The 21,605-nt window shown below is 37.6% G+C and overlaps 1 protein-coding gene across 5 annotated transcripts; it reads left to right on the top strand.

Moving 5' to 3' along the window:
- The first annotated feature begins 451 nt into the window (after window positions 1-451).
- Window positions 452-20,765, top strand: LOC147230704 (MBT domain-containing protein 1-like). 5 transcript variants are annotated; one of them, XM_086154190.1, is made up of 20 exons: window positions 452-579; window positions 1,424-1,523; window positions 1,855-1,881; window positions 2,224-2,467; window positions 3,363-3,496; window positions 4,014-4,119; window positions 4,358-4,437; window positions 4,917-5,034; window positions 5,596-5,730; window positions 6,396-6,484; window positions 7,223-7,321; window positions 8,430-8,565; window positions 9,238-9,293; window positions 9,550-9,654; window positions 9,889-10,036; window positions 10,442-10,524; window positions 10,925-11,162; window positions 11,800-11,871; window positions 12,030-12,215; window positions 13,244-20,765. In XM_086154190.1, exons 4-20 carry the CDS (start codon window positions 2,263-2,265, stop codon window positions 13,348-13,350), a joined length of 2,097 nt encoding a protein of 698 aa, XP_086010316.1. In that variant the 5' UTR covers window positions 452-579; window positions 1,424-1,523; window positions 1,855-1,881; window positions 2,224-2,262; the 3' UTR covers window positions 13,351-20,765. The 5 variants fall into 5 exon arrangements, with proteins under 5 accessions (XP_086010316.1, XP_086010314.1, XP_086010315.1 ...); XM_086154188.1 differs by lacking the exon at window positions 1,855-1,881; XM_086154189.1 differs by lacking the exons at window positions 1,424-1,523; window positions 1,855-1,881 and having other exon boundaries at window positions 514-579.
- Window positions 20,766-21,605: the final 840 nt, after the last annotated feature.

Raw genomic sequence — 21,605 nt, 5'->3', positions numbered from 1 at the left:
TTCACCCACTGAAAAAACGGTAAGGGTAAGAAGTTGTTCTAGAGATTATGATAAAATGCTGAATAAAATCTGAACTTGTAAAATGGCAAATGACTGTTTTGAAATACCCATAATAGAAAAATTGAAAAAATAGAAAAAGTCTGACTAGTAAGGTTGGTATTCCAGTGAAAATTTAAAAAGGGACGCTATCATGCAAGTGAAGTAAAATGTCAACTAAATATAAGAGAAGTTGCCTGAAAGAAAGAAAAAACATAAGAATAAATATATGAATATTAACCTAAATAAAATGGACACTGATGCCAATGCAAGATTCTATTTTTCAAAACACTTGTAATTGCACACAATGACCAGCAGGGGGCGCTAACAGACTCACGGTCTCTTGTCGCAGTCACATACGAGGCAGAAGCCGCAGCCAATGAGCGGGCGGTTGCGGTCACAGCGCATGCGCAGCGTAAAGTATGCTAATTTTGTTGATATGTCTGCCGCTGGGTTTTAATGGTTGTATCGGCGGGTTTTTGTGTTTTTGTCGGACAGCGCGTCCCCCGGTGGCCCAAACCCATGGAAAACCCCAGAGATTTGGTGAGCCGTGCGGCTTGTCTCACCCGCGGGAACCCGCATTTGTACACATTGTTGTTGTCGTGGGGGTTGTCCACCGTTGACAGCAAGTCAAGCAAACTCCCTTGAGAAATCTCATACTTTTAAGTGAACGTGCTCTTTATTAGTTATTTGACACTCACAAGTGAATATCAAGACGTTAGTAATTAATACAGGGATATATCCGTTAATTCGGCGGGGTTAACTCTGCAAATTACTCGTTAATTCAGTCTGTAATGCCTGTGGTTTAATGTTTTTCTACCCCGAAACTTGATGTCAAATCCTTTGATTATTTTTGCTGTCTGTGCTTGTTTGACGTAGGCACACGTCTCAGCGAAAACACTAACCTTCCTGGCATTATTTTTGTTTTAAGCTCGGTATAAATGCACCCAAAATGCCTTTTATATGAAACCGGAAAAATCGCGAAACGTTCACCTCGCTGTTTCCCCGCCGCATCGTTCCCGCGAATGCGGTGACTTGCAAGGTGAATACAATCAACACCGACCGACAGTGTGTTCGAAATGCTATAAATGTTAGCCGGATAAAAGTTTAGCTTAAAAACAAACAACACAAACAGTCTGCAATTGTGCTCTTTATCAAACGGGTTCTTTCCGATGGGGAGAGACACTTGGAATTCGCGCAACAGTAGAGGTCATTTCTTGTAAAATCCCCCGCGTTATTGTGCGTTATTTTCTCCGTGCGTTGCGGTGATGCAAGATAAACACCTGCCGGCGTGCGTGGATTTGTTTTTGCCCGTTCTGCTCGTCTGCTCTTTTACCAAAACAAAACACCTGTTTATTTTCTTTTGTCCTTTAAACGACTTTTACAGCCAAACCTGTCCTTTAGTTTGATGGGCAGCATGAACTGTCACTTGATGAAGAAATGCTGTGGAAGCTGTATCTGATATGATTATTTCTAAAAGACATCTGGTACGTCACATTCTAACATTGCTTTGTTACATCCTGAGAAAAAACCTCTCGGTTAGATACTTTTGTATTCCAAAAATGATCCCTTTGCAATCTTGCAATCTAGCTTAGATGCTCCGTCATTGCAAAGCCTTGTCCTAATCTGCAAGTGAAATAATGAACAATTGCAAATCACCAAATCTCATTTTGCAGTAATTTATTTGGCAAATTGTCAGGGGGTTCATTTCTAATGTATTTTGCAGCAAATTTCTGGCAGATTTGCAGTGAATTTCTTGTTCATTCTTCATTTTGATTCAGGCTAAATTAAATCTGAGATTTTCCCTTTTTAATGCAGACCAGTGAACCTTAGGATCAACTAAAGGTCAGTCAAGTCAAAATTAGAAACCTACTGTGCCCTCTTGTGTTGTGGGTGTCAAGAGTTTAGTCGAACTGATATTCAGATCATTTTACTTATTTTAATAATACACATTGTCAAATTCGGGAATCAGACCATACAGTGACACCATGACGTGTTACACCGCTTCCTGTGTTTATTCAGTGTAAACACCCTCTTGCCACCTTCCAGCACAAGTGTGGAAAAATCAGTCTGTAAATGAGAATATAGCAAAAGATGTGTCCCTGGCAAAAAAAAAAAAAAAAAAAAATCCCTCAGGTTTTAAAGTTCTCCTGTTACTGTAAATGGCATTGCATTTTCCATCTTCAGGCAGAGTATCCGTCCAGAAAGCGGCGGGACTCCTTTGGGATGCTGGACGGCGTGGAGGAGGAGCAAAGCAGCTGCAGCAGTGAGTCCAGCGGGGCCAGTGGCGCCTCCAGCGGCGACGACAGCGAGGAAGAGGAGCTGAGCAGTGGCGGAGGGGTTGGAGCTCAGTTCAGCCCCACCTCCGCCCTGACGCTCATCAAGACCAACGGGCAGCTGTACACATACCCTGACGGCAAGGCAGGAATGGGTCAGTCAGCATCTTCTAAATAGCTCCAGAAAATATGTACTCTTCTATAAGTGACACATGCAATTCGTAGTTGTTCGTTTTAGTGTGTTTGGAGCGCTTATTATCTCGTTTTTATGATTCCTTAACTTCAAATTCATCAGTCGCATTTTCACGTTTCGGAAAGAAATCGAGCAAAACCCCGTGTAAAAATGAATGCAAACTTCTAGAGTCTGTTAGTCATACAAGTTGAGCGGGTTAATGTAGTCTGACAAACAAGATGGTAACCATTACTAGTTGTCAGACAGTATAATAAATTTAAATGCAGTTTTTTAAACAGTTCAGTCTCACACTTTGTCACTGATCCAACCTCTAAATTCCGATAAGTATATATTTCCACTGTCTAACTATTACTTATGTGGTGTTCCTAAGTCTGTTGGGTATATATTGCTTATTGCAATTTTTTTTTAATAATTGCAGAGCACTATATGGAAATTCATTTTCAAAAAACAAAAGGCAATATTTTCACCATATAAGTAGGAAAATTCCTTAAAGTACAAACTGTCAATGATTTTTTTTCATGGTATTGAATGTGTTTGAATAATGCAGGGTCAAGTGACACAAATAACAGTTAAGTTTATTTGTATACCTGTTGCGATTTATTATTATTATTTTTTTTTTTATCTAATAGATGTAGTTTTCTGATATGCCCAAATTGAAGTAGTATTACATTTGTTGTTGTTGTTTGGTGATGGTGGTGCGTTATCATGAGCAACTCACTGATTTCTTGCTAACGTACTCAGTTTATTATCTATGTGTATCAAGAAAAATGTCAGGAAATGATAGCAATTTAAAAAAATCAAACTCAATTGTCAGTGTTTATGGTTTATCTTATGTTTATTTTCTCATCTGTCCTCAGCAACCTGTGAAATGTGCGGCATGGTAGGCGTCCGAGATGCTTTCTACAGTAAAACAAAGCGATTCTGCAGCGTCTCCTGCTCCCGAAGTTACTCGTCCAACTCCAAGAAGGCCAGTATCCTCGCCAGACTGCAGGTGTGACCACTGACACTGTGCAATATTTACCCTCACTGCACTGTTTGCTGATAAATAAAGGTATAGAGGGACATTTTTGTTATTCACTTGTCCATGCCAGGTAAAATTAGATTTATTTATTCTTTTTGTGACAGTGGTCATTTTTTTTATTTCAAACAAAACCCTTATGGTCTTTTTAAAGTAATCCGCCTCAGACCAGGTTGGAGCTGACGAAAAGAGCAAACTGATATTTAATAACCCCCTCTTTGACTTTGCAACACATTTCCGATGTTGTTTACATCGGATTAACGTTTTAATCCCAACACACACATTATGACGATAATACCAATTATCAACAACACCTGTGCATATTTGTGCATATAATGGGAGATCATTACAACTACGCCACAGTTATTAACATGTGATCATTCGGCTTTTACTCAGGAATTAGATTAGGAAAAGATTTATACTGTCTTGTTTGTGTTTTGCAGGAGTGCGATGCAGTTCGTATGACTTTCTTTTGTCTGTCTCTCGAAAGGGGAAGCCTCCTACTAAGAAAGCCAAGGTTCTCCAGAAACAGCCTCTCGTGACCAAACTGGCCTCTGTCTCTCAGAATCAGAACAACCAGCCCAGTATCAGGAAGGGTGAGACAATGACTGCATTTCTAAAATAACAACGTTTTTATCTTTGAATTACCAAAGAATTATTTGCACGCCGCAAAGTCAGTATGACGAAATTTCATTTTGCTTGCATAATGACGATAAAAACTTTCGAGTCTTGAATTCAGCTCTTTGTTTCTCAATTATGATGTGATGAAATGTTTTGTTGATTACATATTATTTTAGTTATTAATGGTTTCTCATTCTATGCTGCACCCTGCAGTTCCTCTGGATACATTCGACTGGGGTCGATACCTCGGAGATGGTGATATAATGGGAGCCCCAGTCAGCTGTTTCAAACATGTGGGTCAAGATGTGCACACACACACACACACACCCCCAACACACACACATGTACTCAAACAATATAACACCTCATGTCTTCACCATTACAATGTCTTACTGTGAAACATTGATGGCAATGAGATCATCAAAATGACTGGTGCAGTAAAATTGCGATGACGATTTTTAGACGTTTTCAGGTTTGTAGGCAAGATGGAAAGAAAATGTCTGCTTGGGTTTTAAGGATGGGTTTTTCAGATGTGATTTTTTTTTTTTTTTTTTTTTCTCCAGTTGAAAGTCTTTCTACTCATGTAGGATGTCGATTTTGTGAAAAATGGAGGAGAAATAGGGGTTAAAAAAAGAAATAAAAGGTTTATTATTTATGAAAGACACTCCAGTCAGACTTCTCTTCAAAGTACATGGAACAGCAAAGTAAAAATATCAGCTCTTGTCTCTTCTAAAAATATTTTTCTAAGATTATAATGGCTTTATGTTTTCAGGTCCCAATGGGGAAGTCCTGGTCAGACATCAGCGAGGGTGTTCGAGTTGAAGTCCCAAACACCGACAGCGGTTTGCCCATGAAGGTCTATTGGATTGCAGGCATTATCAAACTAGCAGGTGAACATCCACACACACACACACACACACACACACTCATCCACCAAGGCATAAGATCATACATTATCAAGCTTAAAGATAATGAGCAATGTTTCACTTTCCAGCGTTGGTGTAATCCAAATGATAATAGCCTTTTTACATTTCAATTGTCTTTCTAAAGAACATGTTTTTAATGATCAGGGAAAGTGTGTGTGCGACTGGGCAACTGGAGTCTGTGGTAGAGCTTGAGTTTGTTTCAGAATATCCGAGATGCTTTCATAATCTTTGTACCTAAAACACTTGTTAGCCTTAACCTCGATAATTTTTATTTTATTGTATTTCTTATTCTCCCTCCTTCCTACTATTATCTATTATTGTTTTGTTTTTGCTTGAAACTCTGGCACAACAATTTCCTTCGGGTTAAATAAAGTTGTTCTTATCTTATCTTATCTTAATGGCTTGTAATATTTTCAACTCAGATATTGTGAATTTCAATACATGAGGGACATGATGTCACAAAAAACAAAGCCCCTGTATTTCATGTTCTTGCTTGTGTGTGTTTGTATGCGTGTGTGTGTGCAGGTTTCAAGGCGCTGCTGCGATATGAGGGCTTTGACGGCGACTCCACACGAGATTTCTGGTTAAACCTCTGCGTTCCAGATATCCATCCAGTTGGTTGGTGTGCTGCTGGCGGGAAACCACTGGTCCCCCCACAATGTAAGAGGGCCAGTAGCTTTAGCTCACTAACACTGATAATATTGGTCATTCTCCATGTACGTACAATTTCTAGGATTGTCAAAAGTGTTTATCGCACAGGTGTTACTGACACATGATCACGTGACTTCTGCTTTGTTAGAGGAGCCAATAAAAGGTTGGACGGGTGGTTTCAGTCTACAGTCAGATGTTTTGCATCTGCAGTTTACTTATAAAAACACCCCAGTTTGAGATTAACATCATCAGGTAGACACAGAGTGATGACGGAAGATTTAGTGTTAGAGAAGCCGTGTACAGGGAAGAATATGAATTCATAGTATGTCACCTTGTTGACTCCACAACAAAGATGATTATTTCTTTTTAGTAGAGTATATATTCTTAGGTTGATGTTTATCTGCCTTGTTTTCACTCCTTTGTTATGCTGCTGAACAGAAGATGCCAAGCCGATTTAATTGTTACTTAAACAGTGACAACAAAGATATTCTATTTTATTCGATTCTATTCTATTTCTTTTAATGCTTCAAGTGTTGGCAAAATCAACATAATTTCTTAAAATACTTTTTCAAGTCTGACAATTACGGTCAGTCTTAAATTGCTTTTGAAATTGAACTATGTAAATGTATGTCCCTGTGTTCATATATGTGCATGTGTGTGTGTTTGCACTTTAGCCATCCTGCACAGGTTCACCAACTGGAAGAGCTTTCTGATCAAACGTCTAACAGGATCCAAAACGCTGCCGCCTGACTTTGCCTCCAAGGTGTCGTATCCAAACTTGATCAAGTTTTGATTTTTACCCCGTGAAACCGCATTTTTAACAGGCTGTCCTGAAGCCGTCATGGTTGTATTCTACCTCATATTTTCAAAATAAAATTTACGCTTAAAGCAATTACATTTACAAATCTTTCACAATCTTTCCGAACAACAATAGAGCACCACTGATCTAACTCAAAAAGATGTTTGTGTGATACTGTACATTAAGCTTTATAAGAATAAGAATAAGAACAACTTTATTTATGCCGAAGGAAATTGTTGTGCCAGAGTTTCAAGTAAAACATAACAATAATAAATAATAGTAGGAAATTGTACAAACAGTAAAAAAAAGGGGAGGAGAATAAGAAGTACAAATAAAACTATAAAGTGTCAAAGTCAAGGTTATAAAGTGTTTTAAGTGTTTTTCTTAATAAGCAAATTTGCAAAGTGATGAGTGACATGTTATTTTTGCTACACAAAGCAAACCTTTCTGTTGATCTGAAAAGTTTTTAATAATAATTATTGATAATATCATTAATCTTGTTAAAATAGTTGTTAATATTTATCTTTTCAGCCTCTACCTGATAAATACCATGTTTGCATAAAACACTATGAAAGTTGCTGCCAAATTGTTGAGTTCAGAGACCTTTTTTGATATATGATGTATGAAAATATTTTACCTTATTACCTGTGAGGATGTACAGAGAGTGTTTTCTTGCCTTATAATCCTTCCCCACCTCTGTAGGTGCAGGATAGCATGCAGTTTCCATTCAAGAAGCAGATGAGGGTGGAAGTGGTGGACAAGACACACTTGTGTCGCACGCGGGTTGCTCTCGTCCAGCAGGTCAGTCCATGGGAAGATATTGCAGTCACCGTATTTTCTGGACTATAGAGCGCACCTGTAACTAAGCCGCATCCGCTCTATTAAAAAAAAAAAAAAAAAAAAAGTTAAAAAAAAAAATATACAAGTCGCACCAGGCTATAAGCCGCAGATATCTATGTTGAAAAGAAATGTCCTCCAGGACATTTTCAAGTTCAGGCCACCCGCTTTTATGTCCTTTGAAAGCTTTTTTGGACTTTTTGCATCACATGAGCTCCTCCCGCTGCCGCCTCCAACGTCTTAGCATAGATTCATTGACGCTAAGCTTGCGTTTCCTTCGTGGTTAGCAAGCTCGATGGCCTTCGACTTAAAACTTGCATCATACGAGCTTCTTCTTGTGGTTTCCATGATGAAGGAGCGAGGATTTGAAAATAAGTACCAGTTAGTAATTTGTCGTGCGTGTTCTATCTGCTTTTTATCTGCTCTTTCTGCTATTCTTCTTTGCATTGATTTATACGTCTTATCTTATTTTGGATTCTACTTCCACCCCCTAGCGATGGAAGAAAAATCCACAGAATAGCCGCACTTTTGTATACGCCGCATGGTTCAAAACCTAGGAAAAAAAGTAGCGGCTTATAGTCCAGAAAATACGGTATATTTTATTGCCTGTGTTAATTTAAACTTCCGGTAAATGTTTTTCTCATTTTCATTAAGTTTGCAAACAAACTGTGACACATCTACATATTATATATATTATTGCAAATACAAATTTGTTATTCTTCTAGATATATGTTCTCTGAAATTATTAAAAAAAAACATTGTCGTGTAAGCTGTTTTCTTTTTTTATGATTAGTCAGGTAATTAATTGCCAGTTGACTACTTACAATACACAAGATTGCATGAGTGTTCAATCGAGGATATCTATTGTAAGCCGCTTTGGATAAAAGCGTCTGCCAAATGCAATGTAATGTAATGTAATGATATCGGCTCCGCTTTCCTAATCTACGCTTATGCTTTTGTCTGCTGATTTTGTACCGTAACTCTATCTAAAGAAAAAAAAAAAAAAAAAAAGAGTATTTTGAGGCTCTGCTTGGACAAATCCAGTGTAAATGTCTCACCTGCGTCCCCACAGGTGATCGGTGGACGCCTCCGGCTGGTGTATGAAGAATGCGACGACGGGACGGATGACTTCTGGTGTCACATGTACAGTCCTCTGATTCACAGCATCGGCTGGTCCCGGTCCATCGGACATCGCTTCAAACGCTCCGGTGAGGCCAGCTGGGCAACATCTCCAAAAACCTAGATTCTTTTGATCTTCATTTGCCACCTGTGCAAAGGTGTTCTGATGACAATGTGTTTTAGTACGTATACGCCCTTTTTCGAGCCTGGTACATCAGCTAAAAGGATCGCACAAAATTGGCATTGATTATCTGAGTTTACATTTCTATTACAATTAAAGAAAATATCACTTCACAATGGATTTCCCCAGATATTAAAATATTTCACGATTTGTTATGTATTGATACAAATCCGATACCTAAACCACTTTTTGCATTTTGCAAACCTCCATCGGTGTAAAAACGTGAAAGGATTTCATGTCAAAATTGTATCTAGTTTGAAACCCGCAAGTGTTCTTCACATCATCCATCCAAAACTCAAGAAAATTGCTGGGTAAAGTGTTGTAATATGTTCTAATTATGACAAATGTCTTGGAGCCTAATTATTTTTTTGTTCTTTTTCTACATTGGGAGGGTTCTTCTCTGCTTTATTATTGTCAAAATCTTCTTCTCGTTGCAACTTGACTTGATTTTTTTTTTTTTTTTTTTACCTCGAAGACATTTCCCCTCTGGTTCGACAGGCTTCTTCAGCTCGAACAGGAATTCTTTTCTGCTAAGTTAATGGCTCGGATCCACTGAAACTACCATTGTTATTGATTCCAGATGTGTCGAAGAAGCTGGATGGTCAGGTGGATGCCCCGGGACAGCTATTCGTGAAGGTGATGGCCTTAGTTTCATCACCTTATGCTTCTGTTTATAGCGATTTTAGCCTTTCGTTCATGCTAATGCTAATCATGCCACATGACCTTTTCCATCCCCAGGATAGGTTTTTGCAATACTTATATCATTGGTGTTTTTTTTTTTGTTGTATTTTAAATAAAAACTCATATCTTCAACTCGTCTAGAGCACAAACATTGGCATGCACCATGCAGACACACAGTATCTTGACATATTTTTTAACTCTTCTTTCTCAGGTGAAGGAGGTGGATCAGACCGGCTCCTGGTTTGAAGATGGGATGAAGCTAGAGGCCATCGACCCGCTCAACCTGTCGGCGATCTGTGTTGCCACCGTCAGGAAGGTATTGTTTTCCATTTAGCAATTTTCACGTTTTGTTTTGTTTCCGTTTGTTTTGCTACATTTCACACTAAATATGTGATGTGTCATCATCTTGGAAATCCACTTCTGGGAGTTTCAGCTGTCCCAAACTGAGTTTAATGTCCCTCCGCTGATGACAGATTGACTCCTCAGTGCTGAAAGTCAATTAAACCCAGACGCACCGTTGATCGTGCCTAACAGCCATCTTGCTATCCAGGTCCTGGCTGACGGGTATCTGATGATCGGCATTGATGGTTCCGAGGCGGCCGATGGCTCAGACTGGTTCTGCTATCACTCCACTTCTCCCTCCATCTTCCCTGCTGGCTTCTGCGAGATCAACAGCATTGAGTTAACCCCACCCAGAGGTAAAGTCACCGCATCCAGTGACAAAAAAAGAATTCACCCATTGTTCATCATTTAGCCACTTTTGGTCCGCTCCTTATTATTTTGGTTTTTTTACCCCTTGACAGTGGCACTGTAATAATCTCTTAAATGTTTTCTCGGCCACCTCAATGGCCTCTCCCTATGTTTAAATCCTTTGATAGGAATTTATTTATGTCGCAAGAACTAGGTCACCAGAAAACACCGCAAGTATAAAACACAACAGCACTCATCGTCCTGCAGGGGGTGCTGTAATATCCCCACATTCAAAGCAATACTTTTAAATATTGCGTAGTCATCATTTTAATGTCATGCGACATGTTATAAAATGTCAAAGTGAATTCCGCTTTCAGGCTTAACTCAAGGTTATTTTTATTTTGATGTTTCAGGTTATGCCAACCTTCCGTTCAGGTGGTTCGAGTACTTGAGGGAGACAAAGTCTGTTGCGGCCCCTGTCCACCTTTTCAACAAGGTTCTAACATTCTCAAAACGATGAGAAACGTGTCCATTCTTAAAATAATTATAACTTTTTTAAACTTTTGGAACTGTGTTTGGAAACTAGTTTATCGACCCACAAAAGAGAACACTTTGATTTTTATTTGAAATATAGTTGTGAATGTAGTTATGATTGTATTGTATTTATTCAAAAAAAGAATAACTATCATATTATTTATGATGTAAATATGTGTGTGCGCAGTATACATACAGTATGCATTTATGTATTCTCTGATTTCAGAATTAATTATATTTCAGTGGCAAACTCATTGTGTTTAAAAAAAAAAAACCTGTATGAAATCACAGCACATTCGATGAGGAAAATAATATTAACGCAGAAACAACTGAAAATTGATACATGAGAATTCTTCCATCAGGAGGTTCCCAACCACGGTTTTCGTCCTGGGATGAAGCTGGAGGCGGTGGACCTCATGGAGCCCAGGTTGGTCTGCGTCGCAACGGTGACCCGAATCGTCCATCGGATGCTGCGGATCCACTTCGACGGCTGGGAAGACGAGTACGACCAGTGGGTGGACTGCGAATCACCCGATTTGTATCCTGTCGGTTGGTGTCAGCTGACAGGGTACCAGCTGCAGCCACCAGCTGTCACTGCTGGTGCGAGACACACACACACACACACACACTTGCACAGGAATGATAGAGAAAGCACTCAATTCATTCTCAAGCCCATCAATCTAACCTGTTTCAACTAAATGTATAGCCCTAACCTACTCAACCTTAGTTTAAACCTCCCGTGACCGAGTCTAAACCCTCACATTGAAACTGTCAGAGGAGGAAGCCATACCAAAATGATCCCACAAAAATGGTTGTCACAGAGTGGCTATTACAGGTAAATATACAAATAACATGAGAAATCTCCCATTCATAAATGATACGACTCTGTCTGGCTTCCCTAATAAACAGTTCTTTATACCATTGAGTCAAAAATAATGTGTCCACTTGAACCAGAACCTGTAAAACTAGAATATTCCGAATTATGTGAAACATGAAGGAAATGTGAGGACCATTCACTGAAATCACAGTTGATTTTTTTTGTTTTGGTGGGAAAAAAAAATCCTTAAAATTGACATTGTTATTGTGTTAACTTGGAATGCCAGGATGTAAGAAGTGCTAGCACACTGAAACAACAGTGTCTTGGTTTTACATTTCCTTTCTAGTCTCATAACGTTTGAGTTTTTTGTCAAATGATCAAGTGTGTGTGCGTGTGTTTAGTTAGTCTGCTTGTTTTTAGGCACCAGAGAATTGCAGTCAGCAGTGTCCAAACAAAGAAAGAAATCTCAGCAGTACAAAGGACAAAAGAAAAGTAGGTTACTCTCTTTACATCGATGACTAAAGTTTAGCTAAAATATCTATTTGTCGTCTTTAAAATGTTGAACCTTTATAGAGTGGAGTATATTCTCATATCTGTGACGTCTGCCAAAAAGGAAAGAAGCAGTGTTTCTTTCTGGTTCGAACTCTCAGAGCGGAAGCTGCCCATTGCCAAGCGACCCGTCAGTCTGACCGGCGCCATGGTAACCGGCGTACCCAGAAGCCTGTCGGGGGACGAGAACGAGTCTCCCGACTACCCGTCGCCCCCGACTCCTGCCTCAGCAGCCCGACCTCCTTCTGCTGATCCCGAGAGCAGCCCGAACACAGAGGGAGCAGCAGGTACTTTTCTACCCGTTCAAGTCTGCAAAATATACCACCCAGACAGCGTCCTAGTGGTACTTCTGGGTGACTGAGAAGTTATCAAAACATGAAAACAGAATCGCTTGAGTCGTGTTATACTACATTTGAAATTTTACTGTTTTAACCTTGTGAAAAATATAAGGATCTAGAATTGAGGAGTAATTTGGCTATCAGACATTTAATCCCTCTCCCTTCAGCCGAAGGGAATATTCAAATGTTTGTACTTGTTAAGACCTTAAAAAACACTTGATAGCCTTAACCTTGACACTTTATATTTTATTGTATTTCTTATTCTCCCTCCTTCCTACTATTATCTATTATTGTTATGTTTTGCTTGTAACTCTGGCACAACAATTTCCCTCGGGATGAATAAAGTTGTTCCTATCTTATCTTATCTTAAATGCTGGCTTATACTTGTGCATCAAATGATAGCTGTAGCAATAACAGCAGTAATAGTTGCTATATCTTGAGGTGTGAATACAATGCCAAACCTCATGCAATAATCTTAACCCCCCTTTTTACTCTCAGATTATCCCCTTACTTTATCTTCTCTAATTTTCAAATCACCCTCTCTTGTTTGAGCTCTCAGACAGTGTTTCTGTGATTTCAGTTACTGCAGCCTCGTTCAGTTTTTTTTTTTTTTTTTTAGTTGTATCAAACAAAGAAACGAAGAACCTCGTCACATCAGCATTTTAGTCTCGCCAACAAATGATTTTTTTTGATGGTGCGATTTCAGACTGAGCAGACATCCTACCGCAGAAATGTAAACACAGATTCTTTGATGAGCTGATGAATAAGCCAGCTTTAATGTGAAGACATATTTTGCTTTGTTATTCTGGTTTTTATGTTCAAGCTGACATAATTTTGGTTTCAGAAAGAGCCCTTCAAAGCTAAACGAAGCAGCGGGATCTTAAATAAGTTTTCTTTGCGGGATATTTGCTGACAAATGTTTACTATCAAGTTCAACCTGAAGTCTGTTGAAATGTCAGTGTTGCTTGTTTTTGTAGTTTCACAGACTAAAGAGGAGAAGAGTGAACGCTCCGAGTCTTCAGACAGGACTGAAGCAGAAACCAATGGAGCTTCTGTGGATTTTTTTACCAGCCAGGAGTTGTAGGCCTCTGTTATCCCCAGTTTTTTGTTTTTTTTTTCCAAGAACAGATTTCTTTTTTTTTTTTTTTTTTTTTTTTTTCCAGTTTTTTGATAGAATGACAACACATAGCTTCAGAGACTTAAAATGATAAACTTCAAACACTTCAGCTGGCTGAAGATTGAAGCCTCACTTCAGTAGAATACTTCTTTGTTTATTTGTTTTTTGTTGTTTTTTTTTTTGCGGATGAGCAGGGCGCATACGACTTTCAGTGTCTCGACTGACCTTCATCTCAAAGTTTCCCCCCGTCAGTCGTCTCTCGGTGCCTGGTCAGACTTGAAAACATCCTGATGATGTCAGGGTCGTAGCAAATGAAACTCTGGCTGCATGTTAAAGGCTTGTTATGCTGTTGACGTGTTGTGCTTCAGATGACTTTAGGGCCAACGAAAAAAAAATACAGGCTTCAACTTCTTCCCCCAGTTATATTTTAAGCTACTAGAGAAGATCCTAGGGCTTCAAAGGGCATTAAAAATTCAATGTAAATCAAGAGGTCTTTTCACCTAAACCTTGCACAGTATATTATGGTTTTAGCAGGCTAGCTAACCAGTAACATGCCACGAATGTAATGAGGCTAACCAGCTAAACTAAGCTATCTTTTATGCTAGAAGTAAGTTTGAGGGATGATTGTGGCTTCATCAGTTCCATTTAGGTTGAATTTTAATACAAATGCTCATTTAAGTTCTGTATCTACCTGGAGTTATTGCTGTGTTCGAGGTTTTCATCTCCAGCAGCAACGCTCATCAGTTACCATTTGACAAATTTCATGCTAGCTGCCTGTAGCCTAGCAACCTGCTAATGTTTGACGGCACTGAACATCAGAACATATCCGCAAAGGACATCAATTTGGCTGTATTTATTAAATGTCCGTAAAAGCGCAAGACTCAACAGCAAGGCAATTAGCAGATTGATGTGTATTTATTGAGTTGGTGTCAACTTTAATTTATTGGAATCCCTCAAATCAAAATTGTATTGAGAAGAGGTTAGCATATGTTTACTGCTAACAATGTTGAAGAGGGTCTGGTATAGCAGGGCTATCAGATTATTAGCAGAAAAGTTGTATGTATTTGATGCACACAGGAGGGAATATGCTCGCAAAACCACAAGAGAGGTGTATCTAATCAGGTATGGTATTAGAAGGTTTGCAGTCATTAATAATTTTGATTTTGTTTCACTTTCAGGATATATGTTTTGTATTCAGGGGGTTAAGATTATATATGACATTGATCATTTTCTTTTCAAATTTCTATGCGTATTGATGAAAAATGGTTAATTTTTAAGACATTATATATCGTTTTTATCGACAGCAAGCAACTAAATGCGTTGCTTATTTTCTTTGGCTACAGGAAACAACTAAGAGATGACTGTCTTTCTAGGGTAATATGGTAAATATTATGGTTTGTCTCAACATTAGCACTGCAATGTCTTTATGTTTAAGGCACACAGCAGTACATAGAATTATAAATAAGGCAAATGACCTCAAAGACATCAAACACCAATGTTTTGATACCTCACAAATAAGGAACCCTCTGAGATTTCTCAGTTTAAAACAAGAAAAGTCTGACTATCACATATTTAAACCCAATGTAAAGGGTTAGCGTTGTGCTCTGATCAGGGGTTGGACCTCATTTATTTAACACACAACCCCTATCTGTGTCCGATGTTTTGTTGAAGTCAGAGTTTCAAAATTGCAAACAAAAAGAAGGGCTGAGGTTGTTAAGTTGGGGATGCGGATTCGGTAGAAAAAGGTAGATCTGGATGATGAGTCATAATATATTGACATGTGAGAAATAGCCTGAACATACTGGCGTTTTTTTTTTTTGTTTTGTTTTGTTTTGTGCTTGACCCGCTCTACTTCGAAGATTGTCTGCCTTACAAACATTGAAATGAAATCGCTAGCGTCAACGCTAGTCTGACCAGGCTCTTACTCTCCATTTCACCAGCTCTTCCTAATGTCCAATTTTTTTATCCCAAAAACATTCAACAAAGTTTTCACAAGATGGTTCTTCTCTTCAGATACGATGGAACTGTGCTGTGACAGCGTAAAAAAAAAAAAAAAATCAAAGACAATGGAAGCATTTAAAGTTTGAACCTCTGAGGGGAAAAAGAAAGGAAAACGCGGAAAAACAAGTAAACTTTTGTACAATTGCATTTCTTATCAAGGCCACGTTCTTTGTTGTACATGTTTGTGCAGTGTGTTTTAGAGTCAAAACTCAGCGTGTCGATAACATCAGTGTAATAGATGCTGTGTAATGTCACATTGAGATTAGCAGTCATTTGAAATCCATTTGAATGCTGTGAATTGTGAAGTGAGGAGTTGTCTTGACAAGACCAATCAACAAGCTAAAGATTATTTTGCTTTTCAGAGGAGGCGGGAAAACGTTTACCTGCAGGGTCAAAATCGAAATCATTTGAACACAGAATTCAGTGAGTGCTAATTTTATCAAAACTGTATCTATCTCAATATATCTATATCAATAACCGCCACATTTGGCTGAAGGTATTTAGTACACAAAGATACTCATCGTGAATGTATAGAGTCATATTAACTTAAAAAAAAGACAGGGATTATTTGTTTCGAATTTCAAAGTGTATTGTATTCTTCACTGGAGAAAGTAATTTATTCGGATAAAAGTTAGAACGTCTAGCGTTTAAAACTATCGAGACAAAATTATATCATAGAGATGTTTAAACAAAAGAAAAAAACTCTAACGACAGAGATATAAGATTTATTAAAAAGAAGTTTAACAAAAAACAATGCGTACTGTGAATCATAGTAAATTGCTACATCACTGTGCTACAACTTGCAAGGTTAAGAGTTGATATACATGCTTGAACTTTGACCATGTTACAGAATGCATAGAAATAATTGACTTGAGGATCTATTTATCTTTAATATGAATGAAATAGTGCAGAAAAAAAAAAACATAAATTCAGTGTTTTTAACACATGGTGTTTGCCTATTTTTAGCAGGTTTTTCCCAGCTATATATAAGCAAACCCAACTTTCTCAGTGCCAGTCAAAGGGTCAATCGTTTGTTTTTGTTGTTTTATTTTACTGTTGTTGCTGTTTTGATTCTATTTTTCTGTCTTTTTTTAATTGTTGATTAATTAACTTATTACGTTGCATTATCTTCTGATGAATGGCACCGGCCCAGCTCGGAACGGACATCTCAGAAAGACTTGGTGTCACATGTTGCACTGATTTCCCGTGTCATTTAGAAGATAAATACGTGTCTTACTGATGTTGAAGTCAAGACATTTGTCTTGATTCAAATCATTTTGTTCCAAAAAATACTCAAAAAAATCAGTTTAGAAGTCACCTTGAATAGATCTTAACAATTAGACAATTGGTAGATGTTGGATTTTTGTGTGGCACCAACACAAGCAACATTTGAAAGTTAGCATCAGAACCCTGACAAGGAGGTCACAACCTACGTTTGACCTGACGTTAAAAGAAATCCATGTCAGTGAAGAAAAGACAAAGGCCTTTTGAATGACACTCGATTAACGCTCTGATTTCTTTTTTTTTTTTCTATTGATATTATTACTTCTTGTTCCCATGAACTTGACTGTGTAAGAAAATATGGCAATAATTTGAGGTTGTTGTTGTGAGTGATGTGAGTGCAAGTCCATTCAGTACAGCAGTTATCTGCAGACCTTCCAGAGTCTTTAAGTTATTAACTCCACTGGTTCAGTGCCGTGTTTGTGTTTCATCAAAAAATCAGAGAAATATTTCCTCTACTCTCTTTAAATGGAAAAAAAAAAATAGGCTAAGACTGCAGAATCATTGGCGATTAAACTATGGCGGAGGTTTTCTTTTATCAAGCTTTAATAGTCAGGCATTGCGCGTCAGCAGTCAAATCTTTTAGGGGGGAATAACTTGATTACCTTGTAACCATGACAACAAGCGTGCCATTTTAATAAGGGGCTAATCTTTCTTTATTCTGACAAATGGCTGAAATGTAAATGACATTTTCATGCCAGAAAATTGGGAGCCAAAACAAACACTGATGATCCCGCCACTAATCCGGATTAATCTGGTTTAATCTTCACGGCAGAAACTGGTTAAAATCGTTCAGACAAATCCATGAGAAGTTAAACATGATTTGAAAAAGACCACGTTTACGGAAAGAGAAATGATCTTTTGATGTCTAATAATTTCTCTGTGATGGTGAATTCATTTTCTATAATTACTCTTTAATGTGTCTTGATATTTAATCTCAACTTTTTAAGTTTGAGAGATCATGCAGCTACTGAGATTTTTATTACAGACAAGCATTGTCACAATTGTGGCTTAATTTCCTCCTTATTTTTGTTTAAACCTTTAAGTTATTTTTATAACATGGTAACACGTATTGCTAATTTTTGTCATTCATCCTTCTTTTGCAAACTAATTAACATATCACAATCTTCATACTATTATACTCCAATTATGAATAATTTATACCATGTTTTTTATATGATATTATTACTTGCCTTGTTTTGAACTGAATGATTTGGGCTCACATCAGTCGAAACAACACGCGCAGTAAAATGTTTCCTTTTCAGTTTGTTTTCAACTGTTGTGTCACTGTCAGGACTTTGTGCGTCTGTGATTGTTCTCTTTTCTTGTGAGTCTCAGATATGTCTTCTTTGTATTCCGGTGCTATCTACAGTGTTATAAACACGTTTGACCATGTTTTTATGGATTTTCTGAAGAAGTTTAACATGTATTTTGGACTATTCAACACATTTTGTACGCCGAAATAGTGGTCATTTTTATAGGGGAAAGAGGCTTTGCGTGATCGAACAGCAACACAAACCGACAGCTCTTAGATTTCAAAGAACCCCCTCGTGGGATTGTTTGGTTGGCTATCAGCAAGGTGGTGGGGATCAGGGAACCAAAATACAAGTGTAATAGATGTGTTTAAATATAGCCTGTTTTAAAAGAAAAATGACTGAATTATACGTTCAAATATCAATTTAAGAAAGGAAAAAAAAAAAATCCCTAATTTTTCACTTTGACAATTGTATATTGAAATTGAAAAAAAAAAATATATTAAGTGTTTTGTTGTTGTGGTTGTTGTTGTTTTGAATTCTTTTTCAGTCCAGCTTGAAAACGCTGAAATTAGCAGGAAAGCACATTAAGTCAAGTGGGCAAGGAAGTCCAGATAGTAAATAAACAGGAGAGAAACGGCGTCATAGGGATCGGGTGTCTCTGGCACCTTTTCTTTTTTGCTTTGTTTTTATGAAAGAAAACTCTTCAGCGGAATCACAGTTCAGGGAAGGTCAAGTCGACTGTCATTTCAGAACAATATGGGCCACATTTAAAGTCAGATGTTTAATAAACCTGGTTTGGATGACTGGATCATTTTTCGATACTTGCCCTGGAACGGAAGGTTCTGAGACCCTGCATAATATGAGCTGCAAAAACAGCTTCTCAGTCTTGCTCCATTATCCTTATTTTTTTCTATTTTTTATTTTTTTTGCTACTTTCTCATCCCAGGCGCTGTAACTGCAGGGACTCAAGAGCCCTTTCAATATTTTAGCAGGTCCTGCATCCAGGGCGGTGAACCATTTTAGTTCTCCGCTCACCTTTAAATAACCCCAAATCCGGCCACATATCTTTGTTATTTTGTATTGGCTCAAAAAAGGGAGAATTCAGTGGGAGTACCTAATTCTTAGCTTTGAATAAAGCTTGACTTGGCCTTTGAAACACATTTATGAAGTGTTTCACACATAATACTGAATTGTATGGTTTGTTTGTTTGGTTTTTTTTTGCTAAATAATCAAATAAAATAAATGTAGCATGATGAGAACTAGTCCCAAAAAAAGGAACAACATATAAACTATGGGTATGTATTTTTAAATGCAATTTAAACAGTTGTTAAAACATTTTTAAATATATACATATATATGTGTGTAAAAAAAAAATGGGGCGGGGCGTTTTTTGTTGCAAAAATGGGGTCGACTGAAATCGGCCCATTATTATTATTTTCAGACGGGAGGGTTGTTTACCTTGAAGCTGAAAAGTCAATAGACAGGGTTACGAGCGGCGACATTGTCGTTTCTTTTCACAACCGCAGCAGTCCTAGCAAAACAATAGCAACACATTTGAAATAATCTTTCTAAATTTGTGCATCAGATGCGTTTTTATTCGATTGAGGCGCCAAGTTTATTCCTGTTGGAGGGAAAAGCAGGTCCTTCAATTCACTGTCCCTCCTATCACTTGTTAAACTAAGCGTTAGTGCTTTTACAATGAGTTAATTATGTTTTATTATGGTTTGCCATTTTAGGATCTTATGGGTCTGTTTTTCTTGAGGACAAAATGCTGTTTTGGTCAAACCTCAAGACCTCCCAGTTTTCTTAGTAACTAAACCGTCTCCTGGTTCACATTCTTTATTTTTCAATGTTGTTTAATGAGATCAAAATAATGGATCGGGTAAAGTGTATTATTGAGTTTGGTGATCTGATTTTAGCAGTCCATGGTTTTATCTGGATTTGTTTTATCCGGTTTGTGTTTAAGAGACGAATAAATCAATATAGAATTGAATCTATATGAACACAAAACTAGGAACACTTGATCTCATCATTAGTTAAGAATTTTAATAATCAACACAAATTCGGTTGATCCATTGACAAGAGTAAAAAAGACGGACCTGCGATCAAACATCATCTACATCTTAAAATGTGGCAATCGGGTACCTGATGGCAGTTGTTCTATCCTGATGATGACAATCATCCCAAAAAGCATCCAGATGCAGATTTCAAACCTTGGTCTCCGAAAAACATTTTGTCTTCTGGAGAACCCAAGATGGAGCCACTATCACCATGACAACATTTTGGTTTTATGCTCCCAGTGGTTCTTTTTGGCCGCCTTTTCATTTCAAACCAGGGAAATATACGATTCGATTGTTATGTAAGGTTTGTTTGGTTTTTTTTCCAACATAAATGTTTTGGAGAAGCTTAGGTCTGTCGGTGTAAAGAGCTTTTTGTACGGATCCCAGGTGACGAGGCTAAAATGTTCTCCTCAAACTCGCACCGCACACAGGAAGTCCACTAGCTGTGCTTCTTCTGTGCTTCTTTTCCACTTCACTTGATATAATGTGTGTTATTTAAATGTATGGCAAAAGAAACACAGTTATGTAAACATCTATTAACGGAGCTTTTTCAGACCTACATTGTGCAATTTCTGGCGGCATGATTGTGAATGAACAAACTTCATTTGTGTAAAATGAATGACTCTTTACATTTTTTATGCAGTGAAAACAGAAAACCTTAAATCTGATTTTTTTTTCTTTTTTTTTTTTTTTTTTGGCCTGTCATGCTCCAATTATTTATTTGATGTTATAATTATTTAATACCATTTTAATAAATCTATCCTCCCTGAGCTCTCCTTAAAAAGTCAGTGTCCAGTTATTGAAATTGCTCATTTTCTCCTTTTCCTTAAACAGATGTTTTTTTCTGATATTGGATGTAGACTTTTACACACACACACACACACACACACACACACACACACAAATCTATCTATCTATAGATAGATAGATAGATAGATAGATAGATAGATAGATAGATAGATATATGTATCTATAGTCATTATAACAATCATTTTAGCACATCCAGTCCCACAACAGTTTTCATATGAAAACTTAACAAGTTAATTTACTAAAATATAACATATTTTTTGTAGAAAAAAAGAATCTTGAATAATTTCTCCAAAGGTGTTTTTTTCTGACTCGGGAGAACATTTTAATTATTCAGATCTATTGGTGACTGAATATGCTGATGATTGTCATTTCAGTTGGTCTTCACTTGTGATTATAGATTTCAGATCAGTTATATAAAGAAGCTTCATTCATTCATTTGCTAAAATGTATAGATTTGCTGTTCCTCTGAATGAAAACACAAAGAGGTATTTATTTTTTGTACTTCTGCCATCATAATCATCATCAATATGTCTGTCTTTCACTATTGATGCCTTTGTTTCTGTTCATAGCCGCCAGATTGTTAACATCTCCAAAAAAAACACCCTGGAATTAAATGATCCACAACAATAGGGAAGAATGTACCAAAGTTACAAGGATGTTAATGGCTTGACTTCTTCCTCCAGTACATCCTGGTTTCATGTTTTCCAGGGGGAATGATGAGCATTTGTTGTAAGAGAAAACGATGTTGGTCCATTTTGATGTTGGTCGGTGACATCATTTGAAACAAACATGAAAGTTCTTTGTGCCAAATCCA

The sequence above is a fragment of the Fistularia commersonii genome, chromosome 10, assembly GCF_037954325.1.
Source record: "Fistularia commersonii isolate RoL2024-O1a breed Wild chromosome 10, RoL_Fcom_v1.0, whole genome shotgun sequence".
Lineage (NCBI taxonomy): Eukaryota > Metazoa > Chordata > Actinopteri > Syngnathiformes > Fistulariidae > Fistularia > Fistularia commersonii.
Note: the sequence above shows the minus strand (reverse complement) of the source record. Positions and strands in the feature narration are given on the sequence as shown.